The sequence below is a fragment of the Buteo buteo genome, chromosome 11, assembly GCF_964188355.1.
Source record: "Buteo buteo chromosome 11, bButBut1.hap1.1, whole genome shotgun sequence".
Lineage (NCBI taxonomy): Eukaryota > Metazoa > Chordata > Aves > Accipitriformes > Accipitridae > Buteo > Buteo buteo.
Window position 1 is genome coordinate 40,753,248 of NC_134181.1, and position 19,605 is coordinate 40,772,852.

The 19,605-nt window shown below is 42.8% G+C and overlaps 2 protein-coding genes across 10 annotated transcripts in view; one reads left to right on the plus strand and one right to left on the minus strand.

Moving 5' to 3' along the window:
* The window catches only part of SUDS3 (SDS3 homolog, SIN3A corepressor complex component), a 67,701-nt gene extending 61,943 nt beyond the window's left edge, over positions 1-5,758 (minus strand). For 3 of the 5 annotated variants that reach the window (XR_012652366.1, XR_012652365.1, XR_012652364.1), the window contains exons 1-4: positions 5,495-5,758; positions 3,112-3,211; positions 2,008-2,063; positions 1,538-1,609 (exon numbers count right to left, since the gene is read on the minus strand). Coding sequence is in view for 2 of the 5 variants with exons in the window: in XM_075041815.1 (XP_074897916.1) it covers positions 1,538-1,609; positions 2,008-2,063; positions 3,112-3,211; positions 5,495-5,660 (394 nt within the window). In the remaining 3 variants the exon portion in view is untranslated. The remainder of the gene's footprint in view (positions 1-1,537; positions 1,610-2,007; positions 2,064-3,111; positions 3,212-5,494) is intronic. The other 2 variants (XM_075041815.1, XM_075041817.1) reach the window with 2 other exon arrangements.
* Positions 5,759-9,209: 3,451 nt separating this feature from the next.
* TAOK3 (TAO kinase 3) overlaps positions 9,210-19,605 on the plus strand; it is a 94,799-nt gene continuing 84,403 nt past the window's right edge. For 2 of the 5 annotated variants that reach the window (XM_075041794.1, XM_075041798.1), the window contains exon 1: positions 9,210-9,383. The gene's annotated coding sequence lies outside the window, so the exon portion shown is untranslated. Of the gene's footprint in view, positions 9,384-9,885; positions 9,905-10,226; positions 10,290-10,770; positions 10,889-19,605 lie in introns of those variants that run through there. The other 3 variants (XM_075041796.1, XM_075041795.1, XM_075041797.1) reach the window with 3 other exon arrangements.

The following is a 19,605-nucleotide window of genomic DNA, read 5'->3' on the forward strand; positions in this document are numbered from 1 at the left end:
GCTTTGGCAATACCTGAAATCATAAAAACTTCTGTAAAGATCACAGGCTTCAAATATGTTTTGGAGAAGACTGTAGTAGCAACACTGCACTACTGTGCCTTTTTTTTTTTTTTAAATAATTTTACAAAACAACAAAATAGATACCAAAGATGATAATGGCCCAATTTAAAAAAAAAAAAAACACAAAAAACCAAACCTTTTGTTTGCAAAGGGCTATACCAATTGAGCATAGAAGTAGTATTATGGATGTAATCAAACACAAGTATATCTAAACTGTTGCTTTATTATCTGTAAATTCTCAAAAAAACCCCAAACAACCCACAAGCCCAAAACCTCAAGATGGGAGGGATAAACATAAAAGACTATTCTTCCTGTAGTACGAGGTGGTTGGATTTTTTTTAATCATAAAATTGAAAGTTATCACCATCTGCCCTCCTGTGGAAGAAATATGTTGCTGCAGCACTGGTCTTTACCAGCCAGAAATACAAGTTCGCAGCTAATCTTAATTTTATCAAACCAACCCAATATTGCTAGAATGCAGCTCTAGTGTACATGAAATTCAACTCAGGAGACAGATTCCTGTTAACAAGTAGTTCAACTCACTTAAATTCCTCAAGCAAATCCTTTACTATCCCAAGCACTTTTAGAAAGACACAATTTATACTATTCAAAGGTTGGAGTACATTAGCCATCATACAACTGCCACTGCCTCTCTGTCATATTTTCCAGAGTAATGGCCCAGGCATTAGGGGATTCATCCAATTTTTCTAAAGGAAGGACAGCTACATTTCCTACTTCCACATAACAGCTTCTATAAAAGGCCCTGTTTCAGTATTCAAGATAAGAACCTACTGGAAAGGGAACAAACAAGAAAGAGGGAGGGCAAGCAGACGGATCTGATTTCCAAGCCATTTCTCTGCACTAACACAAAAAAGCTACCCAGAAGGGCTGAGCTAGGCACTTCAAAAATTAACTTGGGCCTTTGCTCCCGGAACAGAGCATAACACAAAGTACAGGCAGCCCATTCAATGTCACAGCTATACAGAGTAACAGTTTCAGCAGCAAACCCTCTGTATTCATTGTTCCAGGGCACAAAACAGATCTTTGGGAAAGCATATATTCCAAACTTTCCATTCCTGCAAACTGAAAGAAACTGCACCTGAAGGTTTCATCCATGTTGCACAAAAGAATAAGCCAAAGTGGGAGACTGTAGGTTAGGCACGGTACCTACCTATAAAAAAGAAATAATTTTTTTACTTGCACTGTTTCCTACAAATGAAGACTAAAACTGTTTATTGGTGTTCAGTAAACAGTCAGCAAACAATGTTGATGAAGGGGCAGGGTGGGGGGAATCAAGTTAGATCCTGTCATACTTTGTGCACTCTCAAAAAAAACTATACTATACCCTCGGAAGTAAAAGAATGCTTTGCTCCACCAAGTTCCTTTTCTTTAAAGAACAGAATTATCATTATTTTTCTTCAGGTGTTATAAAAACCATAAACTTGTATACAGCATCTTAGAAACAAATTCAGCTTACCTGCATTTCGTATCCTTTCTTTGTACTGCTGGTCCAACTTTTTCATTCTTTTCTGATATTCCTGAAGAGTACCTAGTTGAAATAAATTGTGGATTCCCACTGGATTTTTTTTTTCCAAGTATTAAATTTTCTCAAGGAGGCATACACCACTTGAAATACAAATACTAGTATCTGAAATCAGAAAACTACAGTTCTAGTTTGCTTATGTTGATAAGCACAATCGCCATTTTTTCAGAAAGCAGACTACTCCTTTCAAGAAATGATTTAGTATACAGAGGCTTAACTACAAGTGTTTAGAGGGAAAAAAGATGGAAAGCGGCTGACATTTTTCACTCAGCAGCACAACTGAGAGTCAACATTCTGTGAAGGATGCTGCTTACACCTTTCAAAACCCTCATCCTTCTATGACCTTTGAAAAATGCTGAAAATTGTTTAGGAAAGAAAAATAAGCTACCCCCTTCAAAGCTTACCTTCCTGCAGTTGTTGTAATTGCCTCTTAAGAGATGCCAGTTTGTCCTGATACATCCTGCAAAGATAGAGAGCATGCTACTTTACTTTGAAAAACAAGCATACATCACTTATTTCACCATCTGTTTAGGTTACAACATGTTTACATATAATTAAAAACTTTTCAGAAGAACTTCATGAAACAAACAAATGACAGCTGAAAGAATATTATTCAAATGAAAGGTTATCATTCTATCTAAAAAGCCTGCCACCCCATTGGTTTTACAATGCACCCAAACCAATTATTTTGGGAACAGTTCAGGGTAAAATAGGATTTTTTACTATTTTTTTAAAATGTTGAAATCTAAAATGACATTTAGCTCTACAAATGCCAGAAACTGTATAACAGAATCATTCTACCACTTTGTCAAGCCTTAATATTTGTGTATTAGTTCCCTACTTATAAAACAGAAGGCATTTCCTCATGTAGATCTTGACATTATAAAAAAAACCCCAAAGTCTATTCCTTGTGCTGTTGCAAACCTGTGTTTCCTTTACCACATATCTGTGGTTTAACACAGACCAAGTCTTCCTGACCTGTATAAAAACATGTCTCTGCCAGTAAGCAAGAATGCAAAATATTGCAAATACACCTAAACATCAAGGGAAACTATTCCAAGTCTCTAAAAAGCCCATCTTCTTGGACAGGACTAGCATTCTATTGTTTAAGGGATTTTAACAGGCATCTTGCTCTTTGCTTGGCTTATATAAAGTAGATCTTTTATTTAAAGGATCTGTCTGCAACAGGATTCAGTTGCAGCAAAATTCAGCTGCTTCCAGACACATGTACCTATTTCTTTGTCCAAAACAGTAGCAGCACTTAGTTTCTTCAATACAATAGAACACAGAAAATAACTGAGGAGAGAAGAAATACAAGTATACGGACTCATTAGCTATTACATTGGGCTAGGCACTTAAAAACCCCAATCTTGCCCCAAAACATTGCAAAGTTTTATGCAAAAACCAAACCAACCAAAAAAACCACAACCAAAGCCAAAACCAACCAAACAAGAAAACCCCAAAGAAACAGAACATTACCTTACTTTTGATTAGAATGGGTTACTTACTGTTCTTTCATTTCTACAAAGTCCTCTTCCTCATGTTTTGCCAGGTCAGTTTCACTGGCATCCTCAGTGTCTGAATGAGGTAAAGAATGACTTGTTAAAACTAAAGTAGTATAAAAAAAAAAAAAGAAAGTAGAAAATCATTTAAAAACAAAGATACAAACAAACAAAAATTCCCAAACTTCAGGCAATTTAACCTCAAATACACAACCAGATAGGCCTCTGGAGAGATGAATTCAGAAGTGAAATAAACCATCTCATCTCCTTCCTGCAACTGCAAGTTAACCTATGTAAATCCTCTAAACAACTTCAGCTTAAGATAGTCTGGTAATTTCTTCCCAGGTTAAGACAACGGGTTCTACATTAACACTCACACATACAAAGGTGAGACAGAAACAGTCTAAAGACTCTGAAAAACATTTCACAGACTTCTTCCTATAGCTTCGCCCACGACACAGTATATATGGAAGACAATGACTGAAACAGCTGTATCTGATTCTGTGTCTTGACCTGAACGAAAATACTATGACTAGATGCTGTTAGGGTTAACCACAAAGGTCTTGCTAAAGATAACAGAGTTACTTGCTGTGATCTGAACTTGACTTCTCAGCTACAGATCTCACAGAAGTACTTCAACATTTATACGTAACAAAGACCAGCACTACCATAAAGATAGCCCCAATTTCATGAATAGATAATATAAACTATAAACAAATTAAACCAGTATGGGACTGCTAGTTTTCTGCTATGCCTTTTCAGGCTTCTACTTATAAGACATGTTTAGCCAAGAATGAATTACCTTTCCTCCCCGAGGAGAGGGCTGTGTCTCCGGGCTGGAGTTGTGGTAGGCAGAATACAGCTGTAAAGCCTAAACCACAGCTATGTTCCCTACATATGGATGGGGCCACCAGCCCTTAAGTGTTCTTCAGATTTTTCTTAAACTATGAACAAACGGTTTAAGCTTACATATATTAAGATAAAATTCAACACACCAAAGACAAAAAGTTTTAACTGCAAGAAAAATACTTAGATGTCTAGGTCACCATAAAGGACTTCCATACTCAGTTTACTCGTGTGTAGCCACAGAGAGCCCCCCACTGACCAGTACGCTGTCATCTTTTGTAAGGATCTACGGGTTTGGCTCCGGCACCTCATTCATGAATGTACCAGACATGATGGGAGGACTCTGGCTGACAGAGCAATGGGCACAGTTGAAGGGTCATGCTTGTCCTGGTTTCAGCTGGGATAGAGTTAATTGTCTTCCTCGCTATGCTTTTGAGTTTGGCATGAGAAGAACGTTGATAACACTGATGTTTTCAGTTGCTAAGTAATGTTTAGTCTAAAGTCAAGGATTTTTCAGCTTCTGATGCCCAGCCAACAAGAAGGCTGGAGGGGCACAAGAAGTTGGCACAGGACACAGCCAGGACAGCTGACCCAAACTGGCCAAAGGGGTATTGCATACCATGTGACGTCATGCCCAGTATATAAACTGGGGGACGTGGGGGTGGAGGGGATTGCCGCTTGCGGATTAACTGGGCATCAGTCAGCAAGTGGTGAGCAATTGCATTGGGCATCATTTGTATATTCCAATCCTTTTATTATTACTGTTGTCATTTTATTAGTGTTATCATTATTAGTTTCTTCTTTTCTGTTCTATTAAACCGTTCTTATCTCAAGCCACGAGTTTTACTTCTTTTCCTGATTTTCTCCCCCATCCCACTGGGTGGGGGGGAGCAAGTGAGTGGCTGCGTGGTGCTTAGTTGCTGGCTGGGGTTAAACCACAACAACATTTTATCTCCCTTATTTGTCATTTTATGCATCCTCCACCCCAGGATACTTTCATTTCCTCTTCTCCACTGCTTTCCTGGTTCTTCTACAAACCCTCTCTTTCCTCTAACATCCTCCTGCACTCCCTTACAGCGCTGCACACTTTCTTCTACCTTAACTGCCTCCTTCCCCCTTCACACCACAGAAATATAACTAAGCTTCATACACCAGATTTCCCCGCTACTTTTACCCTGTTGTCCCATATGCTCAATCCCACCTCTCTCTCTGCCTCTTCTTCACCCGGGAAACCACTTCAATTTCACCTCTCCACGGGCTTTGCTTTTCTACTCTTCCACAGGCAACCCCAGCAATCTAACAGGCCCCTGTCTTCTTCGCTTTTTCTTGCTGCTCCAGACCACTTCTCCCCCAACCCTTTCTGCCCCAAACCCTCTCCCCCACCTCCTCCGCGCACCCTGTCCGGAGCAGTCCCCTTCTTCACCCCGCTATTCCAGAGAGCCCCCCACGAACCCCAGGCACCTCCGCTTCCCCCCGACGCCCCAGCCCTCCCTCTCCCAGGGCACCAAAGCCCCCCCCCGGCCCAGCCCGCCGCACCACCAACCCTCATCGGAGTCGCGGGCCCGAGCGCTCCGCTCGCCGTCCTCCTCCTCGGCGCTCTCCAACTCCTCCTCCTCGTAGTACTCGGGACCGGGGGGCATGGCGGTGGCGGGAGCCCCAGGCGGAGCGGGGGCCGGCGGCGTGGCAGACACCAACCCGGCCGCGCTCATAGCGACGGGACGCAGCCGCCGCCGCGGGCCCGCGCCTCCGCCCGGCGCTCGGCAACGGCGGCAGGGCCTGCGCCGCCACTTCCGCTTCCGGGCGGCCGCCCTACTGCCGGAGCGCCTTCGTCCGGCGAACGCGGCGGGCACCTAAAGGGGGTCCTCGGGGGCGGAGACTGGAGGCGGGCCGCGGGTTCGAGTCCCGGCCCCGCCGGCAGCGTGGGGCGAGGGTCAAGCCGCGCTCGCTGTGGGCTTTTTCTGCCAGGCTTTGCTCTTCAGGGGGCTCGTGGGGGGAAAGGGGGCTTTGCCTGGACCTCCGGAGACACGTATTGTCCCTTTTTTGCCACCGGGATGACTCCATCTGCCACAAAACGCAGGACATGGGCACGCAGCGGTGCCGCTGCTTGCCAGGCGAGGAGCAGAACCTCGCAGGGGTGGGAATGGGTTTGTTACCGGACACGCTACTCTTTCCAATTTTATTTTTTTTTAATACGGAAATTACTTCCCTGTTCCTCCATACTCTCAATAACCACGGTACTGTGATCTCGCATTCACCCAGGTGAAGCAGTTGCTTTGTGCCAGTTAAGGAGCAGCTTTCACAGAACAAGCGTCCAAATAAATCCATTAGGAACACCTCGCGTCAGCCGGGTACAGGTATTCTCCTGACTAGACACTGCCAGAAAATTAGGGACCACGATACAGATCCTGCAGTGAGATTCACATGCAGGACCCACTAAATACAGGATCCCACTTCATATGAAAATGCCTCCCATTGATACTTCAGGCTAAATATCTCATTTAGCCCTTTTCTGCAACTCCCAAGTCACCTGGGAGGAACTAATTAGTCTCACTGCCTCCAGCAGAGCCATACTAAAGGCTTACCTTAACAGTTGTGAGGTGCATTCCTCAAATGCACAACTTATTGACTCACTGAGATACTCTAAACATCTCGCCAAGGGAAAAGAAATAAAACAGAATAGGTTTTATCTAAGGGAGAACTGAACTCAAGAACACCGCAGCGCTTTTTCAAACTTGCTGAACTGGGCGCTCAGCAGCCCAGAGGAGTACCAGGTCACACTCTTTGTTCTGAAAAGAATTATAAAGCGTATGCACTTTGCTTTCCTGTAGTTCACCCCAAAGATCTGTTTGCCCTGACTGACAATATTTAACTTGGAACACCCATGCAAAGTATGCCTGATACCTTTTTACATAAGTAAATACTACATTTTACAGGAGATGAGGCTGAGACACAGCTAAAAGTCAACATTACCAAGAGCAGTTCCCAGAGCTCAACGTCCCATTTGAGGGCATTTGACTTGGCACATGGGAGATACAACGCCAGAGCTGCTCGCCACCTCTCCGTTGCCAAGTAATGCCGGGTGCTAGGGGTTATCAGCATCTTGGAAAGCAATCCTTTTACCTTTCTCTTTACTCAGGGCAGCGGTAGCTGGCAGGGCTGCCTGTAGCCACAGGGCGAACAGGAAAGGGTGCGGTGGCGGCTGCCACATCGCATGAGCTGACTGGGTGCCCACGCTGCACCCAGTGCCAATGGGTTTGTCCTCTCCCCGTAGACTTGCACCTGGCTTGAATTGTTCAAATAACTTTCCCAAAGTCATACAGTCACAGAGTTAAAAATAGAGATGGGACTGGCTAAAGCCCTTTCTCAGAACTAACCAGAGCCCACTCAAAGGCTTTATAAACACAATTTTCCCCCTTTCTTCCCCCTTTCCTGTCTGCACCTCTTCCACCTGTCCACGTATTTAGCCCAGCAGCTCCCCTGCAAGCCTGGTTCATACTGCTGTGGATAGCAAACGAGTTGCAAGTGTGTCTGAACCAAGGCTGCCCTTCCAAGGTTAATTTTTCCTGTGTTACACTGCCTCAGCACTTTGTCTGAAGCCGATTTATCCTTTAAGAGCAGCCTGTCTTTCACACATCACACAAAGGGCAGGTGCATTTACTAATATGAGGGTACACAAGAACCCTTTGAACAGAAGGAGCTGTGTGCGGCCAATGAGTAAGAAACTGCATGCAGCTGCTGATGCAAAATTTTTTAGCTCGTTCTGTGGTCAAAACTGGAATCTCACTTGGTGTTGCTCCCTCCATACTAATTCCTCATGTTTAATATTAGCCTTCTGGAGACACCCTCTACTGTCATCTCTCAGGCATTCAGTGGGAACCCAAGGGAGAAGGTTCAGCTTTAAGGAATGCCATGTTTGCCTTACAAATGCAGAAACTTAACTGTCTACGCCCCAAAGAGCTATCAGGGAAAGTTTAAACTTCTCTGTCAAGCTATTGTTCTTGGCTCATGTTTTCATCGAAGCTGTTTTTCTCATCACAACTCATTTATTGTTTTATACACCGTCACTCAGTTTGAAGAAAGATTTCTGCCTCCTGCTTTGTCAGCATCAACTATTCACAGAGTAGCTGACGCAGAAGTCATGCTTGCTATGTTTTTCTTTCCATTTGTAAGAAATAGAGAAGAAAAGGTTACAAAGCTCAGCTTATAAACAGAGATCATGGCAACTCATTTATTGTCTGAGTTGGATGACTGCAATGAGAAAACCTGTAATATAGTACCTTGGCCTTTGAAGAACAGAATGCATACCAACACCCTTAGCCTAGAACACGTGGCTTTCAAGTTTCTGTACCTTTAGTTTCAAAGGGCTATACGATGATGGTTCTATAGGGCAGCCCAGGAGAACAGTTGTCAGAAACAAGTTAGTAGAATGAGGTACTGGCAGAAGATAAATCTCTGCTCCTTCAGTTTTGTTTAGCAAAAAATTATAATAAAAGCTATCACAGAATAAGCCACTATGAGCCTCTACAGCAATAAAGGAAGGAGCGTTTGCCTCGATGCAGAGGCTGTAGGGAACCACAAAGTGTGACAGAAACAGCATTAAATCACCTTACCCTGTCTCTGCTCTGAGCTCTTCCTAATCCAGACTTCTGAACCACTGCTAAAGCACCTTCTTCTCCTTTGAGGCCTTTCCTCCTTAAGGCACACCACTGTTTAATCACACCTTCTCTTTTTTTTTGATTACTCGGAATCTCTTCCAGCTGCGACCTGCCACAGGACACCCAGTCATCGTGAAACCTCCCCCAACCCTGACAGCAGGTACTTAAAGACTCAGAGCTGCCTTTTTTACCAGGCCCCGACACCGCCCCCTCACACACCTGAGGCTACTCCAGGCCCGAATCGGGACCCTCACACACCTGAAGCCGCTACCGGCCCCGGCACACCCCCCACAACACACCTAAGCCCTGTATGGGCCCCGACACCGCCCACCCTAGGCCCTGAGAGCCCCCCCCTTCCCCGCAGCCGTTAACGGCGGCCACCGGCCCAGGACGCCCCGAGGCCTCCGCTCCCGGCGGGGACGGCGCAGGCTGCTGAATCGAGCGCCGATGCTTCAGAGGAGTCGTGCTCGATGAGGCGGTCGGCGCCGCCTCTCCGCTACCTGTCCTGTGCCGCCGGGCTGGGTAGCCGAGCGCCGATGCTTACTCCCCCCCCCCCCGCCTCCCTCCCGCGGCGGGCAGGCCGTGGAGCCGATCGCCGAGCGATTGGCCGCGCCTGGCAGGGGGAGCCGCACGTCGGGCGGCGGCGGGGCCGTGGCAGGAAGCGGCGGGGGACGGGAACGGGGACGGCCCGGCGGACACCTTCCTTCCCTCCTCCTGCCTTTCTCCTCGGCCGCCGTGGACGTGGCCCGTTGCCGCCGGCCGGCCGGCAGGCACCAGGTGAGGCGCGGGGGTGGGAGCGAACGCTCGGCCGTGAGGCGGCTGAGGGAGCGCGCGCGGCGCCTTCGCCTCTGACAGGCGGCTCCCGCCGGGGGGGGGTTGGCAGCGGTTTTGGGGCTAAAAATAATTTTTTTAAAAAAAAAAAAAACACTTTCTCGTTGTCCCCGTGGCGCCCGTTGACGGGCCGAGGGGGTACCGGGTGTCCCGGAGGTGCTCGGGGGCTGCGGTAGCTGCCTCGGGGCTTCGTGTGAGGGGGGTTTTGGAGGGGTGTGTGTGAGCCCCCCGGCCAGCTGCGGTCTTCCTGCGGCGGCTGTGGTGCTGGGAGTGCCGGGACGGAGGGACACACACACATAGACACACACACAGAGGGGTTGGGGGGGTCCCAGCAGCTTGTGCTGGTTTTTGTAGGACTTCTGACATGCGGCTCCCTGGTGTGGTGAGCTGTCCCGAGTTTGCTGGTCGTGGTGGAGGAGCTCTGTGGGAAGTTGGGAGCTACAGGAGAGCAGCTCCGGCGCATTAGGGTAACCTGTGCGGAGGGGGAAATGCCTCGGTGGGAGGGTGGAGGTGAAGACAGGAGGGAAAGCCACTGCCTTTCCTTCACCTGCAAGCTAGGGACACTGTCACAGCTCGGATAAACGGTGTTCATCCATTAAGATTGCCCCTCAGATCTGTTTGTGAGCAAGTAATTTGAACGGCATTAGTATTGGCCTAGTGAAATTCAAGTGAAAAGGGGAGCTTGGTTGCTGTCAGCTTGCTTTAAACTGAGTTGGAAGTAATTGCGTAGGTCTGGTCTTAGCAGATGTATCTGTCCTTTTAATGACATCAAGAAATGATTTACTGTAGGTGCTGAATGTCATCTAGCAGTACTCATATTTGCGTGGGAAGGAGAAAGAAGGAGGACACTAGGCAAGTACTAAGCCCTTAGAATTCTGTTTTACATATATCTCCTCGTGTCTGCCCCCCTCCCCCCCACCCCCAGGAACATAAGCAGAATTAATTCCCTAATCTTATAACTATGATAATTCTAAAATTGAGTAGCCACTGCGTAGCCCTGGTAGCATCCAGGTTTTTCCTGGTTGTTTACTCAGCCTGGACAGAATTGAGCAGCTCGGAGCCAGATTTGCTCTCTGCAACCAGGGTGTTCTCCTCAGGGTTGTGCTCCGGCAGTTGAACACTGATCTCATAGGTGTGTGGAGTACTTGGGCTCAGCACACAGTCTAGTGGCAGCTGCCATGTTTGTTTAAAAACAGCGAAACAGGTGGTGCTGGTATGGCCTACCTGCTGTGCAGAAGCCTCCTAGCAGAAGGACTTCTCAGGCTGTCAGAGAGCTGTGCTCAGTTCCCCTTTCTGTCGAAGAGGATTTCAAATCTCTTTGCCCACCTTACAGCATAGCGATCGAAATGAGAAGATGAAAGCAGTTCAGGGTTACGGATCGATGGGGTATGCTCCTCACCTCTCCTGCGGCAGCTGTTCTGCAGTACACAAAGTGATTAAAAGTTAACTGGGTAAGAGCGCAACAGGGGTATGACACTGTTACTGCAGTTTATGGTGCTCGTGTTTTGGTGAGGATAAGTGGACTCCAATCTGTTCTCCAAGGTCTGCTTACATAACAAAGGTTTGGAATGCTACAATGCTTAGAGTGATGTAGCTTATTTTGCTAGTGGTCATTAGTTTAATGTATCTTGTACCAGGTTTGTTAGAGTACATGTGTTGGTATTTCTACATTGGTAATGGATTGTTCATGGAGAGAAGTAATACACCATGCTTGTTCCTCTCTGTTTTTGTCTTTAAAACTGTATTGCTTCTGGTAGCTAGCTAATTTTGAGTTCTCAGGGAGTAATGTAACAATATAGGGAGTGTTTTAAATGTAAATACCTGTTCACAAATTCTCTTTTAACATTGAAATTCTACAAATATATGACAACTTAATTCTTTTATGCCTTCACAGTGAGGCTGCAGACTGTTCATATCTGCATTAACGTATAGGGTTTTTTCAGGTTTTTGTCAAATCAAGATTTCTTACTTATAACTCATCATATAACTTCCTCTGGCAACTGATTTGAGGAAAACTTGAGCTAGATTGTTTCCATCTTCCTTTCCCAATATAATGGTTTTCAGATTGCAAACTGATTCTTCTGTATGTATGTTACTTACAGTGATTCTCTGTATGTACTTCCCTTTTGCTACGTTACATTCGTTATCAGTTAAAAAGGATCCTTGCAAGTCAAACCTTTTAAAGATGAGATGTTTCTACTTCTGTGCATTCTAAATATGGATCTTGTATCAACAGGCTTTTGCTGTTAAATTTATTTTTCATACCATGTTGCAGGATGGGGGGTGGTCGTTCAACAGAACTGGGCTCTGTCTCTTCTGACTGATCAGCTGTCTTGCCTGCAAGAGAAAACCCTGCTTGTACGTAGCTAGCCTGGAGTTTGCTGGGCTGACGCAGGCTGTTCAGTAAACCCTGTGGCTGGGGAGGAGAGGGGTAGCAGTGGCAGGGAAGTTTGCGGCACAAAGGGTGGGGTCAGTGAATTTGGACCAGGAACACAGACTAGTTGTTTTCTCCATTTACAGGTTTTTGTTCCAGGTTGTTCTGCAGCCTTGTGAAATGCTGCAACATTCAGGTTATGAGAAATGGCAGGGGAGAAGGTGTTCATGAAACGCTTTCAATTTTATTTATTTATTGTTTTTTACAGGGGAAAAAAAACCTTAGTGTAAGGTTAATATTTTTAAATAGAAAACAGATCTTTTGTTTTAAGAGAGAGTTCAGATTCTTTTAACAGAACCTCTCTGGTTCAGTCACAGCATTTACAGCAAAGTGAGTTTGAATAAAAGTGCAATTTTGGTATCAAAGATATTCAAGAAGTAGACTTTTATAATATATTTCAGTACGTGTTCAGCTTTTTTAAGAAATGTGCTTTTACACGACAGGAAAAAAAATCGTAGTAAACCCAAAAGAGTGCTTTATTTTATGCGTATTATTTTCAAAATGCTTCCTTATTTGAAGGCCATTGATTAAACCAAAATTATTTGATTGCCTTCAGCTTAGTGCTGTGTAATAAACATTATGCAATTGCATTGTGCCTGCTTGTTCATTAGTCCTTTCAAGGGTAGCTCAGTGAGTTTTCCTGACACTGTCTTGTTATCACTCTGAAATCACTGTGGTAGGTCTGTTTTGAGTGAAACATATATTACAGAGTATTGATCTGATAAATCTAGGGTTCCTTAGATATTTGGGGTAAGAAGAAGGAAATCTCTCATCCTATTTTTACATAGGTAATACACATTCTGACTTTTCATTTCGGTCTGCTGGCTGTATTACAGCACACGAAGCACAATCGTATAGTGTGCACCACTTAAAATCATCATGGGCATTGCATGCCAGGAACTGTAATCTATGTGAACCTCAGTTCCTAATTAATGAGGAGGAAAGTTGAAATAGAAATTAAAGTAAATTAATTGGGTGTGGTCATCCATCTCCTGAGCTACTGAAGGATGTTGGAAATCTGAGTGCCCTCCTAGTTATTTCTGATACTGTGGCAGCTTCTGTTGAATCTTTATAAAGCCCCACTTCACAGCATTAAAGAACATAGCTTCTAATGTGACATGCTATCCTTATTCTGTAGAACTATATCGTGGGTATTTAATTTTTACCTCCGGTTGGAAATGTGAAACACACATGTTTGTCAAGGTCAGTACGTTTTGCTCTCAGATTGAAGAACCCTGGAGTACTGCTAGTATTATTTTTTTTTTAAAGTTGTTTAAGTGAATTCAGAGAAATTGTTGAAATTAGGTTGTCTAGGTGGCTTGGGTAAGCTTGTTCTTGTTGAGGATGGCAAAGAATGCATTTGATTTGGGCAGTTTGGACGTTCTCGTGTTTATATACTCATCCTTGTGTTTGTGTTGTCTTACTGGACTTTCCCTTTGTGTAAGAAATTGTTAGTTTAATTTGTAAGGGCAGGGAAATTTCAAATTTAATATAGAGAGCCTACAAAACAAGTTTGTCCGAGTTGTTAATGAAGTAAGCACTTATGCCCTTCAACAGGTAATAGCTTGATGTTGATGTAATTACTATTTTTTCCCCACCCTGAATATTAGGTCAAAATGGACTCTGGTTTATTTCGAATTTAATGAAACCAATAGTTATGTGGGAACGTGCAGTTGCATGCCTTCCTACTTAGCTACAAAAGACTTTCAAATAAAGACATTCTCATAGTTTGTTTGGTGTATTAATTTCAGTCTGTCTTTCTGAATATTAGTATAATTGGACATGGTTGGATCGTGGGGGTTAGTTGGGCAAAGCTAGAGAACGTAGCTCATTCAGGTGAACTAATCTTCGTCAGGTTGCCTTTAAAGTTTTCAACCAGGGAACTCCCCCCTATTTGCAACCCCTTCTGCTGTCACTCTGTTAATTATGATGCTGGGTTACCTGAGACCAAGTAATTCCTCAGAAGAAGGGCAAATGGTGACTTTGGGGTGCCGTGTTTTCAGGCCTTCATGACTTTGCTTCAGTACAAGCGGCTTTTATGCTGCGGGTTGCACTCTCTTTGGGAAGAGAGAGAAAGCTCTTCATACTTAATCTAAGAAATTGTCACTTTAAGAGCGGAGATGTTAATGCAAAGTCCTGGATAAACTCCCGTCTAGGAAACTACACTGCCTACTGCATTTCCCTGTAGCCTAAAATGCATACATGGGTTTGGTTTTGTTTTGGTTTGTTTTTTACTTTTCTGACAAACTACTCTTCAGAATTACTGTGAAGCAGAATGTGGCAGATGCCGTGTTCCAGAGTAGTTGCTTTTCAACACTGGGAGGAATGAATCTTATAGGTAATGTATGTATTTTCACATACATTAAGCAGTTTAGGATGAAAGGTGTTATGAATACCAGATACTATCATCATTTTATGAGCAGGATGTCTTTATTAGATTGGAATTGATGAATGTGTGCCAAATCTTGCACATAGTGAGTCTGTTTCTGGAGAGATGCAAATAGTGTGCTCACTTCCTACATTAAAACTCCTTTTTTCTTTAATTTTAAATAAGTCATCTGCGATTCTGTTGCACAGAATCTGGCATAAAATTGAGCAGATTTATTTAGGGTTGCCCTTGAACGTTGTGAGTGTTTAAGCCAGATTTACAAGAATATAGTCACTGATGATTCATATTGAGATGATGTTTTTCTTCCCTGTGATAGAACATATGGGACTACGTAGCATATGGTACCGCTGAAAATTGTTAAACGCAGAGCACTGATTTATTACACAGCAAAAAGAGTTTGGATTTTTAGTCTGATGCTGAGCAAAAAGCTTTGTAAACTGCTCTGGCTGCTGGTTTGTGTTGGATGCACTACTGTGTTATAGTGGTAAATTTTCAAAGAATTCCTTTAAATAAAAACAGGATTCTTCCAAAAGTTGTGTATGTGCCTGTTGCACTGGAGTGAATATATGAACTCACTGGATGTTTCATTAAAGGAGATGGGTATTGCCTCGGCAGCTCTGCCTTGACAGTTGACCTACCCTTTTAGCCATCCAGAGGGATGTCTATCTTCTTACGGTTCAGTCTCGCTTTATGGTATAACAACTTAAAACTTGAAATCCTTTCTGTCTTTTATGGGAAGTAGAGGTGTTAAGAATGTGTAAATATATAGTTTTCTTCTAGTCTTACTAGCCAAAGCATCTTCCTTATGTGTTTTGGGGGTTTGCTTTGTTCTTACATAGCTTCTGGAGGGTTTTTTGGTAAGGTGGGTGGAGGAAGAAAATGTACAACTTGATCCTTCCAGTGCACAAGAGGAAGTGTACTGAAATGCAGTTACAGAGAACATAAATTCCAGTCGTCTATTTCCTTGTGCTCTCCTGTGTTTCTTAACTATTCATTTTTTAGATGATGCCTGCTCTGAAGAGATTATAATCACCTCTGCTGTGGCTTTGTAGGTCTTACTACGGTGTAACTGAAGCTTACAGGTGCTGCAGTAATATAGATAATAAATAGTTGGTCATAAGACTCCATTGATTAAGCTTTTTCAAAAACAATTTAAGCAATAAGCAGGAACCTTCATTTAAACCTCAGAATGGTGTTTGTGTTTGTCTTTTTTCCTAATGAAAAACCTGATTCTAATTTATTTGTAAACATTAAATTACTGGTTAAAACGAACTTTATGCCAGATTTGGTACTGCTTTTGTTAGGCCAAAGATACACAATATCTGTAAGAACAAATATATATGCTCCCTCAACTTCATAAGTTTTTGCATAAAAATCAGATGAGTCTTACTATTTCTTACTTGGTTTATGACAAATCTGCCTTTCAGTTCAGGGTTTCTTGTGTGTTTCTTTCTGTTTATTTTGACTGCTTCAGGTAAAGTTTAAGTATTCTGTATCCCTACAAAGAAAAAAAAAATTGACATCATTAAAAACTGATGTTATTTAATAAAAGGAAGTAGTATCTATCGTTGAGGGAATTAACTAATGACCTCTTGTTACCATCGCCTTCAGGATCTTAGATCCTCCCTTCGCTTGCCTCATTCTTAGTCATAGATTGGAAAACAGGCTTTCCCCGCCCCCCCCGTCCCCCCCCAACTCTTAAGCAGTTTCTCAACTTCAGATGAACTGATCGTTGACCTAAACCATGTGAACAAACTGGAAGTCAAGAAAATACTCCCTTTCCAGTTGCAGAACATACTACTGTTACTAAAACTTACATAGCGTGTCAATTAATTCTAGTTCCCAGTTTCAACCTGTACACAGAATATTTTTTAAAAAGTATTAGCCTTAAATGAGTTTTAATTTATAACATTTTTAATCTTAACATTGGCTGTGGTTTCAGTTTTAACTCTAAGCGTCTTTCAAAAGAGGGGGAAAACATTTCTTATCTGGAAAGTATGCGAGTGGCAGAGCAGATAAGATAATTGAGACCTAAATGTGAGCTGGGATGGAAACAGTCTCTGTTAAGAGTCAGGTCTCATCCGCTTTGCCACAGTCAGGCGGTGCTTTAATGCATACTAATGCAATGAGTTTTGTCATCCTGTGGAGAATGCAGTGAATTTTGACTCTGCTGCTGCTTTTGCATTAAGAGACGTGAGCCTTTAGCTGAAGTGTTAGAGGCTCATGTTTTCATAGTCATGAGGTTTTTGTCATTTGGGAAGCAGACAGCCAAAAATAGGAATATTTTATGGCTCTCCTGCCTGTAACCGCATTTTGCTCCTAAAGTGAGGAATAGAAATAAAAACGTTCCAACTTGTTGTTCAACTCAGGCAGTTATTTCTCAAAATTTCTTGTGTATGTTTCTGCATGGTGTCTTTTCTCTGTGGAGGATCCCCACAGAAGATAACAAGCTTTCCATTTTAAGCTCTTCCCATAGACAAAAAGCTCCTGTTATGGTTGTAAAGGTGTGTATTCAGCACTTGATGATGGCCTAGGTGGGTGGGAGGTAGTAATGCAGGTATCTAAAACTAGAATAAATGAGCAACTACTGGAATTACTTTTTTACTACACAGTCTTATTTTTAGTTTGTTTACTTTAGCTCTGCTTTTGCAATTTTCAACTTTGTATTTTAGGGTTGCCTTACCAGAAAGTATGTAATTTCAAGTGAAATTTTTTTGCTGTTGTTGCAAAATCAGTATTGGGCATAGTATTTTGCTGCAGGAAATGTAGTCCAGGAATTAGACCTGCTGCAGGTGTACTTACGCATCTGAGAGCTGCAGAAATTGCAAGTAAATGTATGATATACAATAAGAGCAGTTCAAATCCTAAAGGCTGACTCAATATTAACTTGGACAAGTGGTCCAAATTTCAGGTGTGTTGGGGACATTTTCTGTTTCAGGTTTCCAGCTGTATGTTACAGTGAGATTTCTGCCAGTCTGACCATGATCATTTAGTGCCTTAGAATAAAGTAGCAGAAAGTTGCTAAGGCTTGTTATTTTCTTTTTCCTGGCTACCTGAGTATTTTAGAACAACATTGTTTATATTTTTGAACAGTCTTTACTGTTTCTTGATATGCTGAGCCCAAACCAGCCAGAGGTGGTCAAATGAGATTGTGGTCTGATCTGTTACGCAGTTCGTATCAGACCCAGGCTCTGGAGACATCCAGAGAAGCAGAGGGACAAGAACCCCAGTCTACTGACTTGCAGGCTAGTGACTGGAGCCCCAGGCTACCAGTGCAGCTCTGCTGGTGTTTAAGGTCAACTCCTTGCAAATATTTTAGGAAGGCTTATATTCAAATGCTATTTATAAGAACAGACTAATTTCTTTCTTCATAATGATGGCCTTTTAGCTGATGACAGGGCTGGAATCTGGAAGATCTGGATTCTGTATGCCACTAGTCAGCTGCATATCCACAGGGAAGTCGTTTGCTAGCTTTCTGCCTCAGTTTTTTATCTGTACTTAAATGGGGAAAAAAAAAAAGTTGACTAATACCTGCCTCACAAGGCTATGGGAGCACAGTTAGTAGCCTCATGCTGTGAGATCTTCAGAAAATACTGTAGGAATGTTCAAGGGGCTTATTATGGTTAAGGCCCTCGGAATGAGAGAACTGGTTAAGCCTGGGTTATTGTTAGACCATTCATTAAGGAGTCTTAATAGCTGAAGCTATGATAGTAGCTGTTCCTGGCTTCACCTTCAATTACCCTGGGTAGATAGAGACTGCTGCAATATCAGAGCACTGCAGTGGTCTGGAGTAAAACTAGAGCATATGCATTAATGCTTGAGTCCGCCTTGAGCGTTTCTTTTCTATTTCACGGCTGGTTTTGCATGCAGGTCATGCCGTAGCCTAAGTGAATTTTGGCAGTTTAACATCATGATGATTACTTATCCTGCCACTAGTGAGCCCTTAGCACCTTCTTGCCAAAAGAAATGCTATGTATTCAGCTGAATTTTTCCTGTGTATCTGCCTAGGTATTTTAACCTGACATGTTTTCACATTGTAAATTGAACAAAAGATTAAAAAACATGTATTAGGCAACAGAAATTTTAGTCCTTAGTATTAGAAGGTGTAAATCAAATATTAAAAACCTCCTAAGATTTGGCGATCTTCAAGCTCAGGTTGTCTTTTGACAACTGTGAAACTTCTGCGTGAATGCTCATGTTGTGTTTTTAAAAAATTCATTTGAGAGTATATTTATAAAATATCTGTCAGAATTTTATCTCTTCTGGCCAGCATTATAATAAGCCACTATGCAAGAAAGGAGGAAACCCCATTTTAGGAAAGACTGGATATCAGGGTTTTTTTCCAAAACTAAATAATCTTGTCAGCCATTAGTAATGGTATCTTATTAAACTTTAACTTCCTTAAAATTCAGCAGTGCCACACTTGCATACTTGAAGGTCAAGATACAGCCTTGATGACTGAGGTCTAAATCCATGCATTTTTATTTGGTTTTGGAGTTTCATCTCTTCATGATTATATACATAAGCTGTTTTCTGTGTCTTGATGGATTTGAAATGTATTGACTGAAAGAAGAATACAGACTTGGATTCTTATTGAAACACAGGGCTTGAGGAGGTAGGGATCAGGGGTTTGGGAGCATGAAATTCATTGATTGTGAATTTTAAAATCATGAGTCTGTAAACTAACATGAATTTTAAGCTGATGTTACTGCTGAATTAAAATCGGCTGTTACTTTAGCATCTCCTTTCTCCCACTGAGTTGTGTTGGCATGTACCTGTGATATGGATTAGGAAACTGATCCAGCTGCAAAATAACTATGTGTAGCAAAGCCAGTGGTCTGGGGGTAGGAACAGGCAGATGGGGAATGAGGATGGGGCTGGAAGGTAGAAACTTCCCTCTCAGGAAGTAGGGGCAGCACTGTTAAATTATACTGTGAGTTACCTTTCTTTAAAAAAAAAAAAAAAAAAAAGCCAAAAACCAAAACCTCCAGAAACCCCCACACCAAACAAAAAAAACCCCATACCACTGTTGAGTTTAAGTTAATGAGTAAATTAGTGAGTTTCACTTTCTGTTTCTTATGCGTTAGCTAGGTCTGGTAGCATTTGTGTTGTCTTTGGCTGCAATCTGCAGGGGAAGACTTGAATCATAATTAACACACCCTCCTTTCACTCTATTTTGCCTTGTTTTCTGAAGTGCTTTTTTAGGAAACCCAAGTTTGGTACTTTATATTACTTGCACCTGCCTTTTTTTTTTTTTTAATGGGTTTGTGTTCAGATATGTGATATAAACAAGGAAAGGCTTTTTTGAAAGGCTGACATATTTTGCTGCATGTTGTTCAGTGTTT